At 39.5% G+C, this 17,875-nt stretch overlaps 1 protein-coding gene across 3 annotated transcripts; it reads right to left on the bottom strand.

The window, feature by feature from the left end:
- Nucleotides 1–431: 431 nt before the first annotated feature.
- Nucleotides 432–17,799, bottom strand: ATP6V0A2 (ATPase H+ transporting V0 subunit a2). 3 transcript variants are annotated; one of them, XM_068163554.1, is made up of 20 exons: nt 17,557–17,799; nt 16,135–16,213; nt 14,705–14,802; nt 13,722–13,859; nt 13,218–13,318; nt 12,408–12,534; nt 11,796–11,878; nt 11,376–11,469; nt 10,306–10,518; nt 9,577–9,727; nt 8,730–8,869; nt 7,890–8,047; nt 6,756–6,846; nt 6,328–6,446; nt 5,517–5,727; nt 4,853–4,972; nt 4,512–4,631; nt 3,229–3,346; nt 2,495–2,666; nt 432–1,658 (listed from the first exon to the last, which is right to left on the bottom strand). In XM_068163554.1, the coding sequence occupies exons 1-20, from the start codon at nt 17,671–17,673 to the stop codon at nt 1,556–1,558; spliced, it is 2,553 nt and encodes an 850-aa protein (XP_068019655.1). In that variant the 5' UTR covers nt 17,674–17,799; the 3' UTR covers nt 432–1,555. The 3 variants fall into 3 exon arrangements, with proteins under 3 accessions (XP_068019655.1, XP_068019657.1, XP_068019658.1); XM_068163556.1 differs by lacking the exon at nt 17,557–17,799 and adding an exon at nt 17,242–17,330; XM_068163557.1 differs by lacking the exon at nt 17,557–17,799 and adding an exon at nt 16,778–17,210.
- Nucleotides 17,800–17,875: the final 76 nt, after the last annotated feature.

Genomic DNA, 17,875 nt, shown 5'->3' with positions numbered 1-17,875 from the left:
ACGCCCGCCTCACGAGGCCTCGGCCCGCCCAACGCCCCGCCTCAGGAGGCGGTGGCCCACCCAACGCCCGCCTCACGGAGACTCGGCCCGCCCAACGCCCCGCCTAACGAGGCAGTGGCCCACCCAACGCCCCGCCTCAGGAGGCGGTGGCCCCCCCAACGCCCGCCTCACGGAGACTCGGCCCGCCCAACGCCCGCCTCACAGAGACTCGCCCTGCCCAACGCCCGCCTCACGAGGCCTCGGCCCGCCCAACGCCCGCCTCACGAGGCCGCGGCCCGCCCAACGGCCGTCACCTATGGCGCGTGATCGTTTCCATAGCTCCAGCCATCTAGGGGGCACGGAGCGGACACTGCAGTGGCAGGCTAGGGGCTTCCCGTGCGGGGAGTCCCTCTCCAGCGTCGTCCGGGGCAAAGAAAGGGCTACTACAAAGATATGGGCCCGGCCCGAACAGCACAAAGGAAGTTTTATTGGGAATTAATATGAAATGAGTGCAAAACTTAGGCTGTCCATGCAGCACAGATGTTTAAATGAGGGCAACATCCCCGTTTTGACACTGACAAAAAGAATACAAAATGGACCCTTTGCCCCTGTTTGGTACAAACTTCGGCTCAACAGCACATAAAGAATGCTGTATGTCTTTACAGTTAAACACGGATCAAGGCCAATTCTTTATTTCTCATGCAAAAGTTAGCCCCAGGAGTGAAAACTCCACCTATGGGACCACACTCTAAAAATAGAACTCTGGATAAAAATGCCTAGTAGACCTTTCCATTCTTTTATTTGAGTCCTCAGCCAGACCGTGTAAGGCTTTTACCCATCAAGGTCACTGCAAGTGAAAGCTGCACACAACTCACTTTGCAGAGCAGCACCTATCACAATGTTCCCCAGGAGGGGGAAAGCAGAGGAGTAAAATTTCCAGTCCCCACTTCTCATCCTGCCTTCTTCCATAACACTATCACTGCAGTTTGGGGAAGATTGAAATAGTTAACTCTGGGCAGAACGTGGCATAAGCATTTAACATTTTCAGTGCAATTGTAAATAGGGCCAGAAAAGAGCACGTTGCATTGCTATGCGTAACTCTGCATTTGATAATGCTTTCAAAACACTGAAAATGGACATTGCTTCTTCTGCACTGCTGAGTTGTTCTCAAAGTGCATGAGGTGGGAGCTTGCTTAAGGATGTGAATAGCAACGAATGGATTTCTTTCAGATAACTTAAAGTAATCATTCAAGAAAAGAAACAGCCTCAACAACAACAAAAAATACCTACATCAGTTTTAGAACAAGCAGTAACAACTTTTTTTCTTTTTAAGAATAAAATTAATTTACAACATTAGTTTATCAAGAAAAATGTACATTTTATATCTATATACTTTACAAGATGTTCCAGATCTGCTATGTATTTCTATGGGAGGTATATATTACAGAATTATTTGGCTGCATTATAAGGCAATCAGTGAAAACCACTTTGTCTTACAGGAAAACATTCCTAGGTAAGATCAAATCACATGATTATTTGCAGACAATTCCAAACATTTCTGCTGACAGCAACCAAACTACACCATATCATCTTTATTAAAATGTAAAGAAATGTGCTTAAAAGAGAAAGGTGTAAACTTGTATCCTCCACCAGAGTAAAATTTGTTCTGAAATTCCACCCTGAAATGAGATAAAACCAGAATCTGTTTAATCCAAAGTGACCAGTTGTCAAGGCGTCAACTTGTCAACCATGCAACAAGAGGCTGAACAAAACCAACCCTAGCCCTGTCAGTGAGGCTTTCTATGCAGCTATTTCACCTTCCTCCCACAGACTCAGACAAATTTCATGTTTCTCAAGTTCCAGTTAGTGGCAGTTAATTGTTTTGCAAATATACAGTACTGTGAAGACAATACTCTGCAATGCATATAGCTGCGCCTCGTGTTTATAGACTATGTGTTTGTCTTTTATACTGTAAATTTTATCAGGTTTCAAATTGAATACTTTCTGAATATACTCCAGTGTGCAGAGCCTGTGATATTAAGACTAAGTAAAGATTAAAATACTTAAGCGTTGGCAGCCCCACTGTAGTAAAAAACTTTGCTCACAAGCATCAATGTTCTGGTGAACCAAATAGATAAAACAGACTGAAGCCATTCAGTGCTATAACCAGGCTGAAACTAAAAGCACTTATCTATGTTACTAATACTCTATAGAAAGCTGCATTACTATAAATCAGATATACTCACAGCTTGCACCAAAACCAAGTCTGAATGTGGCAGAGGTTAACACACATCATAGGCCAATATAATACTTGAATTTACTGAAAATATCCCAGCAAAACAGTCACATTCAACTTATTTTAAATGCTAAATCTATTACAGGGGCAGGATTCTGTTTAATTTTACACTTTTTTTCTCTTTTTAATAAAACACCTAATATTTTGTCACCAAAAAAAAATATTCCTCTTGAACAAGTCAGTATATAATAAACTGGTATAAAAGAGAAATTAACTTACCAGTGAAGTCGTATAGCATGGAGAAAAGCAGAAAGTCCCTCCATGACCAGAAGAATAAAAACTGTTAGCACAGCAAAAAAGGCTAGAACAGGGACTAGAAGTAAGACACCGTATGTTGTATCCACACGAAGACCCACTCGCATCACCATTTGCCACAGAACTTCTGATAACTCTAGTTAAAAAAAGTTTTCATCATTAATGCTGACACTGCACACACTTCCCTAGCAAGCCACTCCAACTCACCATATTCTAGTCTAACCAGTATCACAGCATCTGCTGAACTAGCAGCAACACCCTCCCCCAGTTAGTTGCCCCCTTACCCCTCCCTCCCCCAGAACACTTACAGGGACATCTCAGTTTCAAAAATCAGATCTCCTGCTGGCAATATTTTACACCATGACATGAAGAGTTTAGCAAGTGCCCAAATAGATTCTAAACCAGTCAACCAATGGAAAATAGGAAGTGGTAGTGTGACTGCTGATAAACTGTTACGCAAGGTAAGTATCAGCCTCTTCACAACACAGAGCAATCACTGCAGATTACTAGGTTCCAAAGATTAAGTCACTATTTTAGTTTGGGGGTTTTTTCATACATCATGGTTAAACAGGGGAATTTCGTCTGATGATTTCAAAGTAGTATCACTTCAACAAGCCAATCCCCCTCTAACCAGCATTAAAAATCAGGACAGATATATGAAAATAAACCACCAACCAACTCAAAAAACCCCCACTTACGTGCATGAGCAAGACTTAATGCCCAGAGTCTCAGATATGAAGCCGTATTAGAAATGCATCCTAAACAGTATTCAATGGTATGAATTGCTTGATTCATAAACACATCTGCAAAATTAAACTAAAACACAAAAATACATTTGTATGCATTTACACATAGTACAGCACAGGAAATCTTAGTACATATGGAACAATAATTCTATTGAAGGGGAATGCACTGCCTTCATATCAAGTGAAAAAAGATCTGTGTATCTATAGGCAACATTAAAAAAACTAAATCAGATATTACAATTTCCCAGTTCATTTCCCCAATTCCTTTATTGATAAAAAATGTAACTGATGGTTTCCACAAGGAATGTGATCTAATACTTGAAAACTTTTAAGTAGTAAACCTAGCCATGATTCCGTCCCATTCTACTAAGGTCATACATTGATCATGTCCATTTTCGTGTATTTTAAAGCAGGAATGGTTATTAGTAATGCCAGTGATAGAAAAGTAACTATATGAATGCTGTAAACTCTAAATAAATGTACAAACTTGCTGCTAACAAAGAGTTCCAAGACTATTATTACTACAAATGTCAACACTTACTTTGCACGAACTATGAGATTTTTAAGCCAACAACTCTTGTATTTCATACACATCAAAAGCAAGTCAACTATCCCAGTGAAGCGAGTACTAGTCTGTACACTGGGAAACTGAAACAATTTTTGTCTTTCAATACACAAGAAATCAGTGGAATCAGTCATGACCTTTAAAAGGTTGCTCAAAACTCACCAGCAGCAGTAGCTAGGGACTAGGAATGCTGCCCAAATCCCCCAACCCTCATTAGCAATAATCCTCATCACAAAATGTAATATGCAGACATAAAAAGACTTTTGTCTGAATGAAAAGCCAAGATTAATTAATATGAAGCTGGCAATCATGCTCTTGCCTTGATTTTAAAAATCCATAGAAGTCGCACAGGTAGGATTTTTATCCTACTCTTCAGTTTAAGAAAACCTATAGCCTTAGACGTAACGTCTAGAGATGCAAATAAAGCACCTCCTCTTCTCCACTACAGAGAGATTATGGTTTACCACAAATACTACTGAATATAACAAGAAATAACGATAAAATATCAACAAATAAAGATAAGCAAATTGCATTCAGGCATCAAGGTTTTGGTAAAGGCTCAGCTGATTTTCCTGAAAACTTCCAGGTGCTCTATGCAATAGATTATCTTGATATTCCATTTCTAACTTGCTTTTAAGAACACAAACTAGAGATTAAGTAAAGCCATTACCTCCTCTCCATCCCCCTCTCTGTGCCCACTGTCCAAATGACTGCTTCCTTCTTCTACATCATGACATCTCAGAAGAGAAAGCTCTTCTTCACTTTCTTTCCGAATTAGCTTGTAGCCACTCTACAAAATGGAAACATCACATCTTCAAGCGGACTGACAATGCTGTTTAAAACATTTAAAGTAGTCATAGGCAAAGGCAAAAAGACAGCCAGAGGAACAAAGCACTATTATGGGTTACAGTCAAAAACATTGAGAGCAGAAATACCTAACAAGGACATTACATGCAAAACACCACCAGCTGACTTCTTCTATACTGAAAAATGTGTGTCTCAATTACTTACCCTGTACATTCTAATGCCTCGGGCTCCACTCTGCAACCAGTATAAATACAGAGGTTTACCAAAAAGCAATACGGGAACACAAAGAAAAGCAATAGTAAGTAAAAACCTCTGCAGACCAATCTGGGCAGGAAAGAAAGAAAATAAGATTAGCTCATGCAATCAAAACTAGGAAAAAAAACTTCCCATTTTCTTTAAAGGTCTGTTTGAGCATAAGAAAAAATACCACTTGAACACACACTTAATCAGGCCCTTAAATTTGAGTTACAGACATACAGTATCCTCAGGACTGGTTCTAGATTAAGGCACTACTGATATTCTGATATATATAATATGCTGATACTATTCTTACAAAGACTATTTACCACATAAAAAAGTATCAAAATTACAAGCATGAGGTTTTCCTCTCCACCTTTAATTTTAACTTGGGTGATTTTGTTCTAGAAACAGGTATTGTCACCAGCCACTATGTAAAAATCTTACAAGCAATTAAAAGAGTAAATATATTATTTCATCATAACCTTTATTCGATTTCCCCTTAGTCTGATACATTCACCCTTGTAGGGCAAGACTCAGCCATCAGCCTTTTATGACTGGTGAAGTGTTAATCTGTATGGCAAATACAGGACCTCCTTGACAGAAGCTGTCAAGGACATTACTAACTAACCTGTCCAGTGTAGAAGACATCTGTTTCACCACCAGTAAACAGGAACATGTTAATAAATTGTATCAGGATACTAGGAGCAGATGTAGAGTCCTCTGCAGAGTATGCTAGCCATTTAAAGAATATCATAAAGACAAGGTAGCCAAAGATGCACATCATGAATAAAAGTTCAGGAAGAAAAACCAAATAAATATTGTACTTCTTCTTGAAATGCCTAAAAGATAAAAATGGGGGAAAAAAAGACAAACATAATTTTACAAAGAAAGATCAAGATAAATACATGGCCCAAACATGATTTCAATGTGAGAATAAAAGCCAGAACTTTTAAGTGGCAACATGGAAATGCAATCCAGAACCAATTTCTTTGTATTTGGTGAAATTTACATCAGGTATTTTGGAACGGGCTGCCTGGGGAGATGGTGAACTCATTGTCCCTGGAGGCATTCCAAAATATGTAGACATGGCACACTGAGACACAGTTTAATAGCCATAATGGTGTTAGGTCAGCAGTTGGAATCGATGATCTTAGAGGTCTTTTCCAGCCGAAATGATTCTATGATTTCAGTGGGAAGTCTTGTATTAATTGATGTCTTCAGATTTTTTGGCATAGTACCAATCCATCATCACATTCACGTGAAGGAAGGTCTCTCTGCTGCTGTGTTTATTTTAAGAATCATTCTATTATTCTGTGGTTGGTTGCTTGGGGTTTTGTTTTGTTTTGTTTTAAATTGTTCCAGTCTCTCTTACCAGATTAACTGTTATCACTCAAGTCTTGACAAAAGCTACAATGTCAATATTAACTTCGGGTACTTACAAGTGGTTAAATACCCCCAGTACAACTCCAAACGTCATGTGAGTCACTCCAAAAATCACAGACATTTTCATTTTGAAAGAATTTAAAAAGCTGAGACGGTTGCTTGCCAAATTCCATATCTGAGGAAGAGAAGACAAAACCAGCATTAAAGAACAGTGTAATACAAGGACTAAAACATTTGCCTTTCTCTACTGCAGAACAGAATTCTACCTCCAACAGGGATCACAAATGAAATTGAGTTGCATGAAAAATAATTCTGTGAAAAATCTTTGACTGCTGAAACAAAAAGCTCTTTTTAAATGGAGAATGGATGGAAGTAGAAATGTGTTGAATCCATAGGAAGATTTCTCTCTCTCAAACACATACCAAATTCCAATTTACAAAGGACTGATCGTCACAAATGGATAATTTAAAAGAATAAAACTCACCGGATCAATTCCAAAAGGATAAACTCCATGGTATACACCAGTAACATTTGGATCCAGTGCTAAAAACTGATTATCCTGTAGATCCTCAAGACTGCAGAGAAAGAAAAACACAATTAGATCTGACACTGTTTAAACATGGTGACAACATATACTTTCATCTCTGCAAGATGCTGCTCCTGCTTTCCATGATGAGTAGCTCGTCCATGGTCAGACTTCAAAATTATTTCTAAGCGAATAAAAACAATTGCAAAAAATAAGTACCTCTAGAAACTCACCATCTGGGCTTAATTCACACTCATGTTTTTTAAATGAAAGTTTCTTTATTTTATCCCCATTTCCCTTAGAATGGAAAATTCATTTAAAAAGATCACAATTTGCTGTTATATAAAATTCACTAACAAACACCTAAAGAATAATTGAGATTTTCTCCCTTTCGCATTTCAATTATTTCCTACTCTAACTCCATGCAGTGTTTCACTTTAACCAAAGTCAGTGCTTTCGACCCTCCTATTTTAAGCCACTTCCTGGGTTTTGTAGCAAAATGAGATGCAGGCTGTGAACATTTAAATACCAAAGGGCCACATCTCAAAACAATGAGGTTACTCCACTTTGTGAAAAAGCAGGTTAGACGATTCACATAGCCTACTTTTTTAACTCCCTTTTACTATCAAGAAAGGCTGTGCAGAAACTAATGATTGTTAAGAAATTCATTTCATTAAATTATATTCTAGAAAATCCTCCAGGTGACTGAGGACATGTCAATCTAGTAAAGCAACATTGATAAATACAAGACTAACCCGACTGACTGAATTAAATATAATCAAATTCTAATATTGGTTTTGCAAGAAATTGTGTTCTCTGTGGATTGCCCACTTTAAAGTAATGAGCAAGTTGATTTTTTTGTTTTTAAATATTACTGCTTTCTATCCTAAACATAGATGTTATCACTGAGCCCTTAGTGCACGAGCACTTGTTACCTTCACAATAAGGTTTTGTTAGACATCACAACATTTACTTACTACTCTCAATTAGAAAAAACCAAACAATTAAAATAGGTGAGCAAAAGGGTTAAACTGGTACAGGAAGCATGGTTTTGGTTTAACAGCACAGAAGGCAGAGAGGCATGCTACTCACCCCCAGATCTTCTCTTCAAACATTGCTGAAACATTCCATCCAGAACCAAATATATTTAATGACTTTGAAAAACAGTCATTATAGATCAATCCAGTGTAGACAGAAAACAGACCCATTAACAAAATGACATAGCGGCCTTCAAATAACATTTTCATTATCTGGAAGTATTGGGGGAAAAAGAAGAAAAATGAAAAATCCTACATGAAAAATCCTTATCTAGACATTTCTAAGAGGAACACATTTTTGGTATAAACTGAACATAGATTTGAAGTCCCCATGAAGGCTCCCATGACACAAACTGAGCCTTTTCTCACTGGCATCATTAGACTAACAAATCATCTTTTTAAGGCCCATTTTCTTCCTGAGATTAGTTTTCAAGAAGTTAGCCATTTGCAGCCACTCTTAATTAAATGTAACTCTAAGGAGAGGTGTAGGTGTTCCTGCATTCCAACACCATATGATTTTTAAAAAATTGGTTAAAATTAAGTGTAATAAATTTCAAACTACAATTTGTTTACAGGAACAATAAAAGATGGAATTTGAAAAATCGTTTTCTCCTCACCTTAGTCACTGTAACCACACTGTGTGAAACACATACATCAATAATTAGCCCTCACAAAAGGAAAGCACAACAGTATCAACTGATTTTTCTCAGCCTTTCATTACAACTTGACTGTTTCTGTCCTTTCAACAAAAGTGAATAGTTAATGTCAACTTTAAAGAAAGAAAATCTTGAAACAAAAGAAAAACCACCCAGTCTAGTACACATGCAGTAAGTTGTGCTATTCAGTTGAAGTTATCTTGCTGGATGGGGAGTACATTATTTCTAATTCCTTTTACCTCATCTTGTGATCTTTGCAATCTAGGGTGGTTTTCATACAGTATTGTCAGGAGTGCAAATATGAGCATTAGCAGACCATGGCCTAAGTCTCCAAACATCACCGCAAACAAGAAGGGAAAAGTGATGATGGTATAGAGAGCTGGAATGACAGCACAACAGATTTCAGGCACACAGCACAACAGATGCTATTGCTATATGAATTATGACTAAGAAATTCAACTACTTTAACCTCTCAAACAATTTCAGCTTTGAGTTTGAAAGACGTTTCACTTCTTGCTAATAGACCTCTCCTCCACACTATGAATTAAACTCACTTTAAAGCTTGCTTGTTGTGTATCCTTTAGTAACAACTCCACAGTTGAACATTAGCTGGTAATTATGAGAAGAATACAAGCCCTGACAAGAGTTCACCCTCCAGGGCTATTTTGGGTCTCCATTATAATGTGCCCTTTTCTGTACAGCATGACATAGTGAACATAGCCACAAAAGTACATCAGGACATTAAAATAACTGGGCTATAAAAGCTGGATTTTTTTCAAGTAAAATCAATAGCCATTAGCACAGGGATTTTCCCTGCCTCCACCCCTCAAATACCTTATCCAAGGTAAAACACAAAGAAACATTATACAGCTTTACATTATACATCTTTAATGCAAAATCAAATCCCATCTTACAGCTTGGAGCACCACTGGTACTTTTGACGTATTTTAAAAAAGCTACCTATATGCAGCATGGTTGTCACCATTTTGCCTTTAATGGTGTCCAACTCAGCAAGACATTTAAACATATAACAAGGCAAGCAGTAATGACAGCACTGCTCACAGTTCAGATTTCAGAAGGACCAACCTGGATTAACTTCGCCATAGTTTCCAACTCCATAGGCATCAACAATGTTTTGGAACCCTGAGGTAAATTTATTGGTACGTATCAAAGTTGGAGGAGGTTGTGTTGTTGGGATGGTATTCATGAATGAAGAAACTGCAGCTCCACTCTTTCTCTAATTACAGACAAAAAGAAGACACATGTATACAAAAACTCAGCTGATGCTAATCAATCCTTTCCCCTTTCAGCTGTTTCACTGATCCTGAAACATCCCTAAATTAAGTCTTGTGTTTAACATTTATCCCTTTTTGCCTTAAAAAAAAAATTACACTGATCTGTTCCTCTAAACCACTGATTATGTAGTGTTCTAATCTTTACATGAAGTACCAGACAAGACTCATCAGTCAGTATTATAAACCAAATATTTGTTACTAAAAATTTTCTCTTATAAATCAAAAAAGATGGAGCTGCACTCAACAGAACAAACACAAGGGAATTAGAATCTTCTGCTTCACTGTAAGCAGAACAACAAACCAACAAGAAACCAACAAATCAACCAGTAAAATGCCCCCCCCCCCCCCCAACACTAAATAAAGACTTTGCTTATAAAGTAATTATTTGATATGAGTTCACAGAAGCCCAGACATGCCTGTGCCTACTTGTAGGCTATTTTAAATAATGCTTTTCTTTCTTCATCTGCACAGTTAGTTCAAGACAGAAGTTTTAACACCAGTGAGTTTTCAGCTGACTTACTGAACCTTCCTCCAATGCATGGCGCAAATTTTGCAGATCAGCGACTGGACACCAAGCCTCAGCAATTAAACATTTATTTGTGACATCAAAACTGCACAGGTTGAGTACATGATAAATGGCTTTCATCTTCTTCACTTGGATAACCCATGTATAGACTGATTCAGATGCTTTACATAAGACTTGGCGTAAGTAATCCTCGGTTTTATGCAGCACCTTTGGCCAAGGAAAAGAAATTAATTGAAAACGTCCCCGTGGTCACGTTACCTTCACTAAAAGCATACAGCGTTTCTCCACTGCTTGATCTAAGAGAGCGCACTAACTGCTGCTGGAAACAGAAGACAATGCCCAGGTGCCCTGAACTTTAACAGAACCATACAACACAAGATCAGGAACGTGACATGAAGTCACAGAATCACAGAATAGTTTTGGTTGGAAAAGACCTTCAATATCAACAAGCCCAACCATTAACTCTACCAAGTCTGATGCTAAACCATGTCCCTTCAGCACAACTCTCTTGCTTTTAAAAACCTCTGGGGATGAGAATTCAACCACTTCCCCCAAGAGCCTGTTCCAATGTTTAAAACCCTTTCAGTGAGTAAGTTTCATCTAATACTCAATTTAAGTCTCCTCTGGAGGCCATTTTCTCTTGCCCCATCACTTGTTATTAGGGCAAAGAGACCAACACCCACCTCACTATAACTCCTTTCAGGGAGCTGTAGAGAGCAACAATGTCTCCCCTCAGCCTCCTTTTCTCCAGGCTGAACAACCCCAGTTCCTTCAGCTGCTCCTCACAAGACTTGCTCTCCAAACCCTTCACTAGCTTTGTTGTCCTCTTCTGGACCAGCTCCAGCACCTCAATGTATTCCTTGTAGTAAGGGCCCCAAAACTGAACACTGCTGGTCACGCTATTACTGATACAGGCCAGGATGCCATTGGCTTTGTTGGCCACATGCTGGCTCACAATCAGCCATATTCAGACCCAAAGATGTATATATTTTAGAAGTGTATTCATATATTGAATTTGCTAAACAATAAGCACAGCAAAGGGAATACTGTTGTTATTTACTCACAGTGTGAAGATCCTGAATACGAACATTTAGTCCTTCAACAACTGCACTGCGTTCCTCTGTGCTATTTGGATAGGGATACACGTGACAGTGATAGCTACAGAAAAAACAGAAGCTTATGTTAAATAACCAACTAAACCAAAACAAGTCACCCAGCCCCCTGCCCTAGCCAGTTAATAACCACAGAACAGATTCAACTGAGAATCAGTACTTTGCCTGTACTTAAGGATTGCAGATAAAATGACTCATACGTTGATTTGTATATTGCATAATTATAAAGCTAGATGCAATGAGGGGAAGGAACAGATTTAGCTTCACAAACCTTGCCTAAAAACCAACACTTTAAAAAAAGGGCAGCAGAGGGAAAACTAACAAGAAAATAAGCCAGGTACAAAGAAATTATATGTATGTTTTACTTCTTACCAATCACAAATCTTCTTAACTTTCTGGCCAATTTGTTCACCCCAATAGGACACTAAAAAAACAAACCACTTTGTGGTTTCACCCTAAAAAAAATAAACCAAAAAAAATAGGTTGATGAAGCTTGTTTTTAACCAGCAACTCCACTATAATTACAAATCTGAATAACTAGAAACTGTGTTAGTAGCATTAACCTTCTGCCATAAGTTCAGAGAAAAAACTTCATAGAACACCAACTATTCTCCAGACTTCTTGCCTTTAACCACTGAATGAAGAACTAAAATGACTACTGAAAGGTAATACACTGCACATACCTAGTTAATAAATATCCAAACAGCCATTTAACCACATATTTAGATAGGTAGAAAATTATAAAGTCACTACAATTCCATAATAAAGTTCTGCACTCATCAAGCTGAGACACAATAAATTAATTGCAACTCCCATACTTATGGTGGCATCAAGATCTCTCATTTTACAGTCTTACAAGTTTTAAGACTTTTTAATAGTTTTGCCTCCAAGGTCACACTCACTACAGGCAGACCTGAGCAGGAATCTTCCAGGTTTTATGGAAAACACAAACAAAATGAACTGGTAGTTACAGTGTTTACTTACTGTATCAGGATCCTCCAGACACTCATCCAGCTCTGCATAGGTAAGGATAGTGTAGCCCTTACATGCTCGCCACAGCATTTTCTCAAATGCTTCAACTTTTGCCATGTGAACTAACCCAGATATAAACCTATGGAAAAAGAAAAAAAATTGAATAAGCTGAAATCACACCAAAAAAATGTAAAAACCCAAGAGCACATCATTACTCCATATCACACAGTCCCAGTAACTTAACATCTCCCATCTCTAGAGAAAGAAGCATCACCCTAAGGAGGAAGTAACTGCTATATAAAATAGAGTCAATTTCTGTTTGGAAAGCAAACAGACCATAGGCCAAACACACAACTGGCATTATGTTTGACATAGGTGGGTTTGTTTTGTTTTGTTGGTAAAACACCCTCTCATAATGGTGTCAGAGAGAGCAGGATTCATACACCATTTGAAAGGCAACTAGACAACACCATTAATAATGTTACAACTGACATTGCCAGGTGATTGAAAGTGTATTTATGCAAGAGAAACACTCTGAATAGCAGCAGAAAGTACCGATTTAGAGGTTTTCCATAACACATGTACTCGATTTGATGGAAGTTTTGAGACAGTTTTTTTGGTGCTGTCCTTCTATATCTTCAAATAATCCAGTTCTCATTTGGGCCAGAACCCTGCCCTGTCTAAAACTGTCTGGCTCATCTGAAACCTGAAACTACATTCCACCTATTAAGACAACAGTCCATTATTATCAGCAGCTCACCAAAGCAGTTCTGAAACAGCACAGACTGATGATCAGCCATACATGGACTGAACCATACCTACCCCAGTTTGGCACCCAGTCTGTGCATACAGTTGTAATCCACTAATGGCTCATTCTCCATGGATGGAAACTCTTCATAATTTGCATGTAATTGGGATTCATACTGGCAAATAGAAGAAAGATCATTTGTTATTCTAAAAAACAGTTAATTAAATAAATTATTGCAATAAAAATATACCAACTTCTCCTGTGTTCCATTCAGGCAACCAAGACATCTCGGGATCTCAAGTGCACCGCTCTTAGCAATCACAGTATTGTAAGGGCTACATGGTAAATTCCTTAGCACAATTTATGCATCAAAATCACACAAATACACCTTCATCTTCAGTTGGCATCAGCAGGAATATTCAAACAATTCAGAGAGGTCACAAATCTCTTCTAAATCTAGGGCTGCATTTTCCTGTGTATAAACACAGCCTAGCACGAGAGTTCACACTTGAACTAGAACTGATCACAACCAAAATGCCCCACAACACACAACCCTCACCAAACAATATAAGCAGTACCTCTACCGTTCTCCTGACAAATCCTTGAGTCACATCTAGCATGCACATGTATTCCGTTAGTTCGAGCAGGTTTCTCCTCAACTTTTCTTTGTTCCGAGTTATTTCCCTCAATTCTGTCTCCAGCTTCTGCAACTGTTCCTAAAACACAGAGAAAAAACGACATAGAAACTGTTATACTGTTCTGGAAATCAGGGTAGGAAGGGTTTTAAGCATATGTTCATTTGCTGCAATGGTGGGAGTTTCCCCATTTCTTACTTAACTTAAGCTCCATTGGTTTTATTCCCCAGTCTGCCAAAGGCTGCTTTGTACTAAGTGCACTTGATCCACCACTGGCATCTGTTAAGTCTGCTGTTCTGACCCTAATTTGTGTCAGAGTGAAATAATGCAGACTTGGAATTAGAACTTTCAGATGGTACAGGGTGCAAGGCGCTTACCTATCTCATTAACAGAATTACAGCAAAACATACTGTCACTCAAAATCATATCTGCATTCTACAAGCTTCTAACACAATACCAGAAAAAGCATTCAGATAAAATAGCACCATGTTTGCTATGCAACCAGCACTGGACTCTGCAGAGCCTGGGGCGTATCAAACTCCCACACTCCCCAGAAATTTTGGATGCACAAAAAGAGCCTTAGTTAAGTCCCAAAGCACACAACTGAAGGAATACATCTGCAGATAACAATTTGGCTGGAACAGTGTAATGTGCCAATCCATCAAAATAAAACAGATGACTGCAAACCCTGTGGACTTAGCTTTGACCCCCTCCACAGGAATTTTGGGTAAATATCAAATCTTTGTTGGCAGTCTTTGAAATAACACTGACAGAAAGATCAAAACCTGAACAAAACCAAAAGTGAATGTTTCTGACCACCGACCACACCCCTGTAATTTAAGCCATAGGTAATAAGATAACAAGTGTGAATTACAGTTCCAAGATCCAGAGCTATACTTCTGCCATCTGTTCTGTGGAAAAGGTACCTGGATTTCTAGAATGTGTTTCAGCAAAGGGGCAGGAGGAGCAACATCTCCTTCAGGAAGTGGAATATCCGCCTTTTTAATTTCTTGTACTAAGTACCCTGGAGTGAGAAGAGAAACAGCATCAGAAAGGAAATGGTATTTCCTTGTACTTCATAGAATGCTGCAGCCACCCTTCAGTTGTTATTGATAGTGCAGATCACACTGCAACATCATGCCACAGCTATTGTATTTGTTTGTTTTAGCAACAACACACACACGGGAGTCTTCATAAAAAGGGGGCTTATGGCACGCTAGGAATAAACACAGAATGGTTCTGTTTTGGGAGTCCCCAGAAGTAAGCTATCTTCAGAGTCCTCTGACTGAAATTTTCCTACCAAAAGTACTTTTTAAGAAGCTTTTTATATTTCAAGATACCACTTTCTGCTAATCACTCCATCTGTCAAAACCTGGTGTTCTGCTCATTGACCCATGTTTGGAATAGAAAGTGTTCAAACAAGGCAGCTTAAGCAACCTTGACAACAAATGCAACTCACACTGTGGAGGGAGATTGCTGAAATAGCTACTGGGGTGGTTTGGCAGGACCAGCACATGCCTCTGATGAGATTCAATAAAGGAACCCTTTAACATTAACTTTTCCTCAGGATACATTGAAGAAATCTGCATCCTGGCTGTAATGCTCTCACACACCCTTCTCTAGTCATTAACTACCACGTGAGTACAACCATTAATTACCTAAGGTATTTCTGAGGGTGCTTTAAAAAAAAAAAATCTACAGTATTAAGTTACATAACATGAAAAAACAGTTTATCTTCTAGCCAAGAAATATTCAGAGTAAAGCTTCCATTTTCCTAGTAATGTTTTCAGCAGTCAATATTGACACGGTCTCAACTATTTATTAGCAATACATTAGCAACTCTGAGCTTAAAAAATAACCCAACCTATTTAACATGTTTGTGCTGCAGCATAAGGACATTTTTACAGCTCACAAAACCAAGAACCAGATAAAATACTGGAACAGGCTGCCCAGAGAGGTATGGAGTTTTCATATTGAAAATCTCACCAGACACACTCCTGGACAACAGGCTCTAGCTTGAGCTGGAGGTGGACTCAAGAGGTCCTTCTCAACCTAAACAATTCTGTGATACACAGAGAACTGATGCAGCATATCAAGACAAATTAAGGATTAGATCTGCATGTTCTGACTCAATTCAGTGTTCAAGTCATCTCCAGATATCCATACAAACACTTTGCATTTCTATGCTTGTGCATTTTTTCATAGGTAGGGAAGCTGTGTAAGGTTCTCCAGCATTTGCATCACACAAAAAATTAAAAAACACTGTAGCTGAAACCTTCACCACAGTTCCACTCTAACCATGTAAGCTTCAATAATACCACAGATGAGAAAGAGCAGACATGGAAACAAAGCTCACCCAGTATTCTTTCCATTTCTTCACACTTCTTCACTTCATTCACAAATTTTCTCTGAAATACACTTACATTTGGGTTGAGCTACAGAAGAAGGAAAAAATGCTTATTAGGCATTTATATCAGCAACAATCCTAAAAGCTAACAGCTATGTCTGTGACTTCATAGAGACAATTTTGAGTGTACTCTATGTGCTCTCTTTCTATAAAGTACTTTTCTGCTAGGAAGGTATCAAAATCTAAAAGGATAAGGAAGTTCCCAAATAGCAGGGGTTTATTTAAACAGAATTATCAGTGCCTTTTGCTAGTTTTGCTCAAACAAAATAACCAGATCTACTAGAGAAGTCATTCCTGATCTTATTTCTATAGGTTCAAGAGACTACTTAATGACTACCAGTTAACAAACTCTTCTACAAGCACATTTTTGTGATGGTTTCCCACAGAATCTACATGAAATGTTAAGTTTTGAAAGAATCTTTTAATGTACATTCCCATATTACATGTGTGACATGTCTCTGCTTATTCAGCTTTTAAATCAGATCCACTAACAGGTTATTTCTGCAATAAGCAGTGTCAGATACCTCAAGTGGCACTGACATGTTAAACATGACACCCATGCAATGTTTCTTACAGATCTGTCTCCTCTTACCTGCCTTATTTACCAATTAGCTGTTAATTTAAGCTCTCCCAGTTTTCCTTGCAAAAATTTTGCAACCTACATGTGAAGAATACTTGGAAGAAATTACAAAGTGTTAGGCAGGAAGCAAAGATCATATAATGGTGATGAGACAATGAAGAAACAAGGCTAATTATTACCCAACCCAATATTATATTACTCAGCATGTAGTTTCCTCCAAAGTTCATTGCTCCTCCATGCTTTATAATGCAGAGTCTCTGGAGTTGAAGAATTAAGCCTACAAAACAGCTAAGCTGTTTCTACCCACCTGTCAGTGGGGTGGTTACACCTATTAGCTGCACACACACACATACACTCAGACAAAAATCAGGGTGGCTTCAAGGTGGATAATGGGCTCTCCCAAGGGATCCTACTGCAAAACCAAACCACTCCAAATTCAAACTAATTCTGTGACAGAGATAGGATAGTCTTCTTACAGAGTCTCAGGAAGGCTAGGGCCCAGATTTATATACAGGTTGGACCACGCGATCCTTGACGTCCCTCCCAGCCTGGTATTCGATGACCGATACATCTACAAGTCTAAGATGGGTAAAGACAGGAACAGAAGCGATCTGAGGACTCTTTCACATGGCTCCACCAGACTGAAACCCACATCCTCCTGATGGCATCTCTTCTGTCCGGCTCGGCTTTCGCCACGTCCACCCACTCGCCGGGCCCCTTCGGGGTCCTTTACCTCCCCGATCCTCACAGAGAGCCCCGCCGGGCGCCCGGGTCCCGTCGCCAGTACTCACATCTCTGAACTCGGCCAGGCCACGTTCGCCCACCTCGCTGAGGCACTCGTAGGCCGAGCCGCTCTGCAGGAAGAGCTGCGCCAGGCACATCGGCTCGCCGCGGAACAGCGAGCCCATGGCGGGCTGGAGGGAAGCGGAGGGATTCAGCGAGGGGGGCACCGAGGCGGTGCGGCGATGTGTCCGGCGGCAGCCCGCGGTCCTACGGCCATGGCGGAACGCCCCAGCCCGCCGCCGGCAGCGCGGCCAGCTGCTTCCGGGGGCGGGGCCCACCGACGGCCAACCGGCGGCGAACGCCGAGCGGGGCGGTGACGCGGGGCGA

This window comes from Melanerpes formicivorus, unplaced genomic scaffold (genome assembly GCF_026170545.1).
Source record: "Melanerpes formicivorus ecotype bairdi unplaced genomic scaffold, bMelFor1.0.p_v2 SCAF_72, whole genome shotgun sequence".
In the NCBI taxonomy this organism is placed as follows: Eukaryota; Metazoa; Chordata; class Aves; order Piciformes; family Picidae; genus Melanerpes; species Melanerpes formicivorus.
The sequence above is the reverse complement of the archived record's forward strand: the minus strand, read 5'-3'. Positions and strand labels throughout refer to the sequence as shown.

What these genes read in the sequence shown, in the direction of transcription:
- ATP6V0A2 (XM_068163554.1), bottom strand. Translation starts at nt 17,673, where the DNA reads ATGGGCTCGCTGTTCCGCGGCGAGCCGATGTGCCTGGCGCAGCTCTTC. An exon ending in ATCCTTTTGGAATTGATCCG is followed by an intron (nt 6,447 to 6,755) that starts GTGAGTTTTATT and finishes TCTCTTCCTCAG; the next exon opens with ATATGGAATTTGGCAAGCAA. An exon ending in CTGGGGGTATTTAACCACTT is followed by an intron (nt 5,728 to 6,327) that starts GTAAGTACCCGA and finishes TTTATCTTTTAG; the next exon opens with GCATTTCAAGAAGAAGTACA.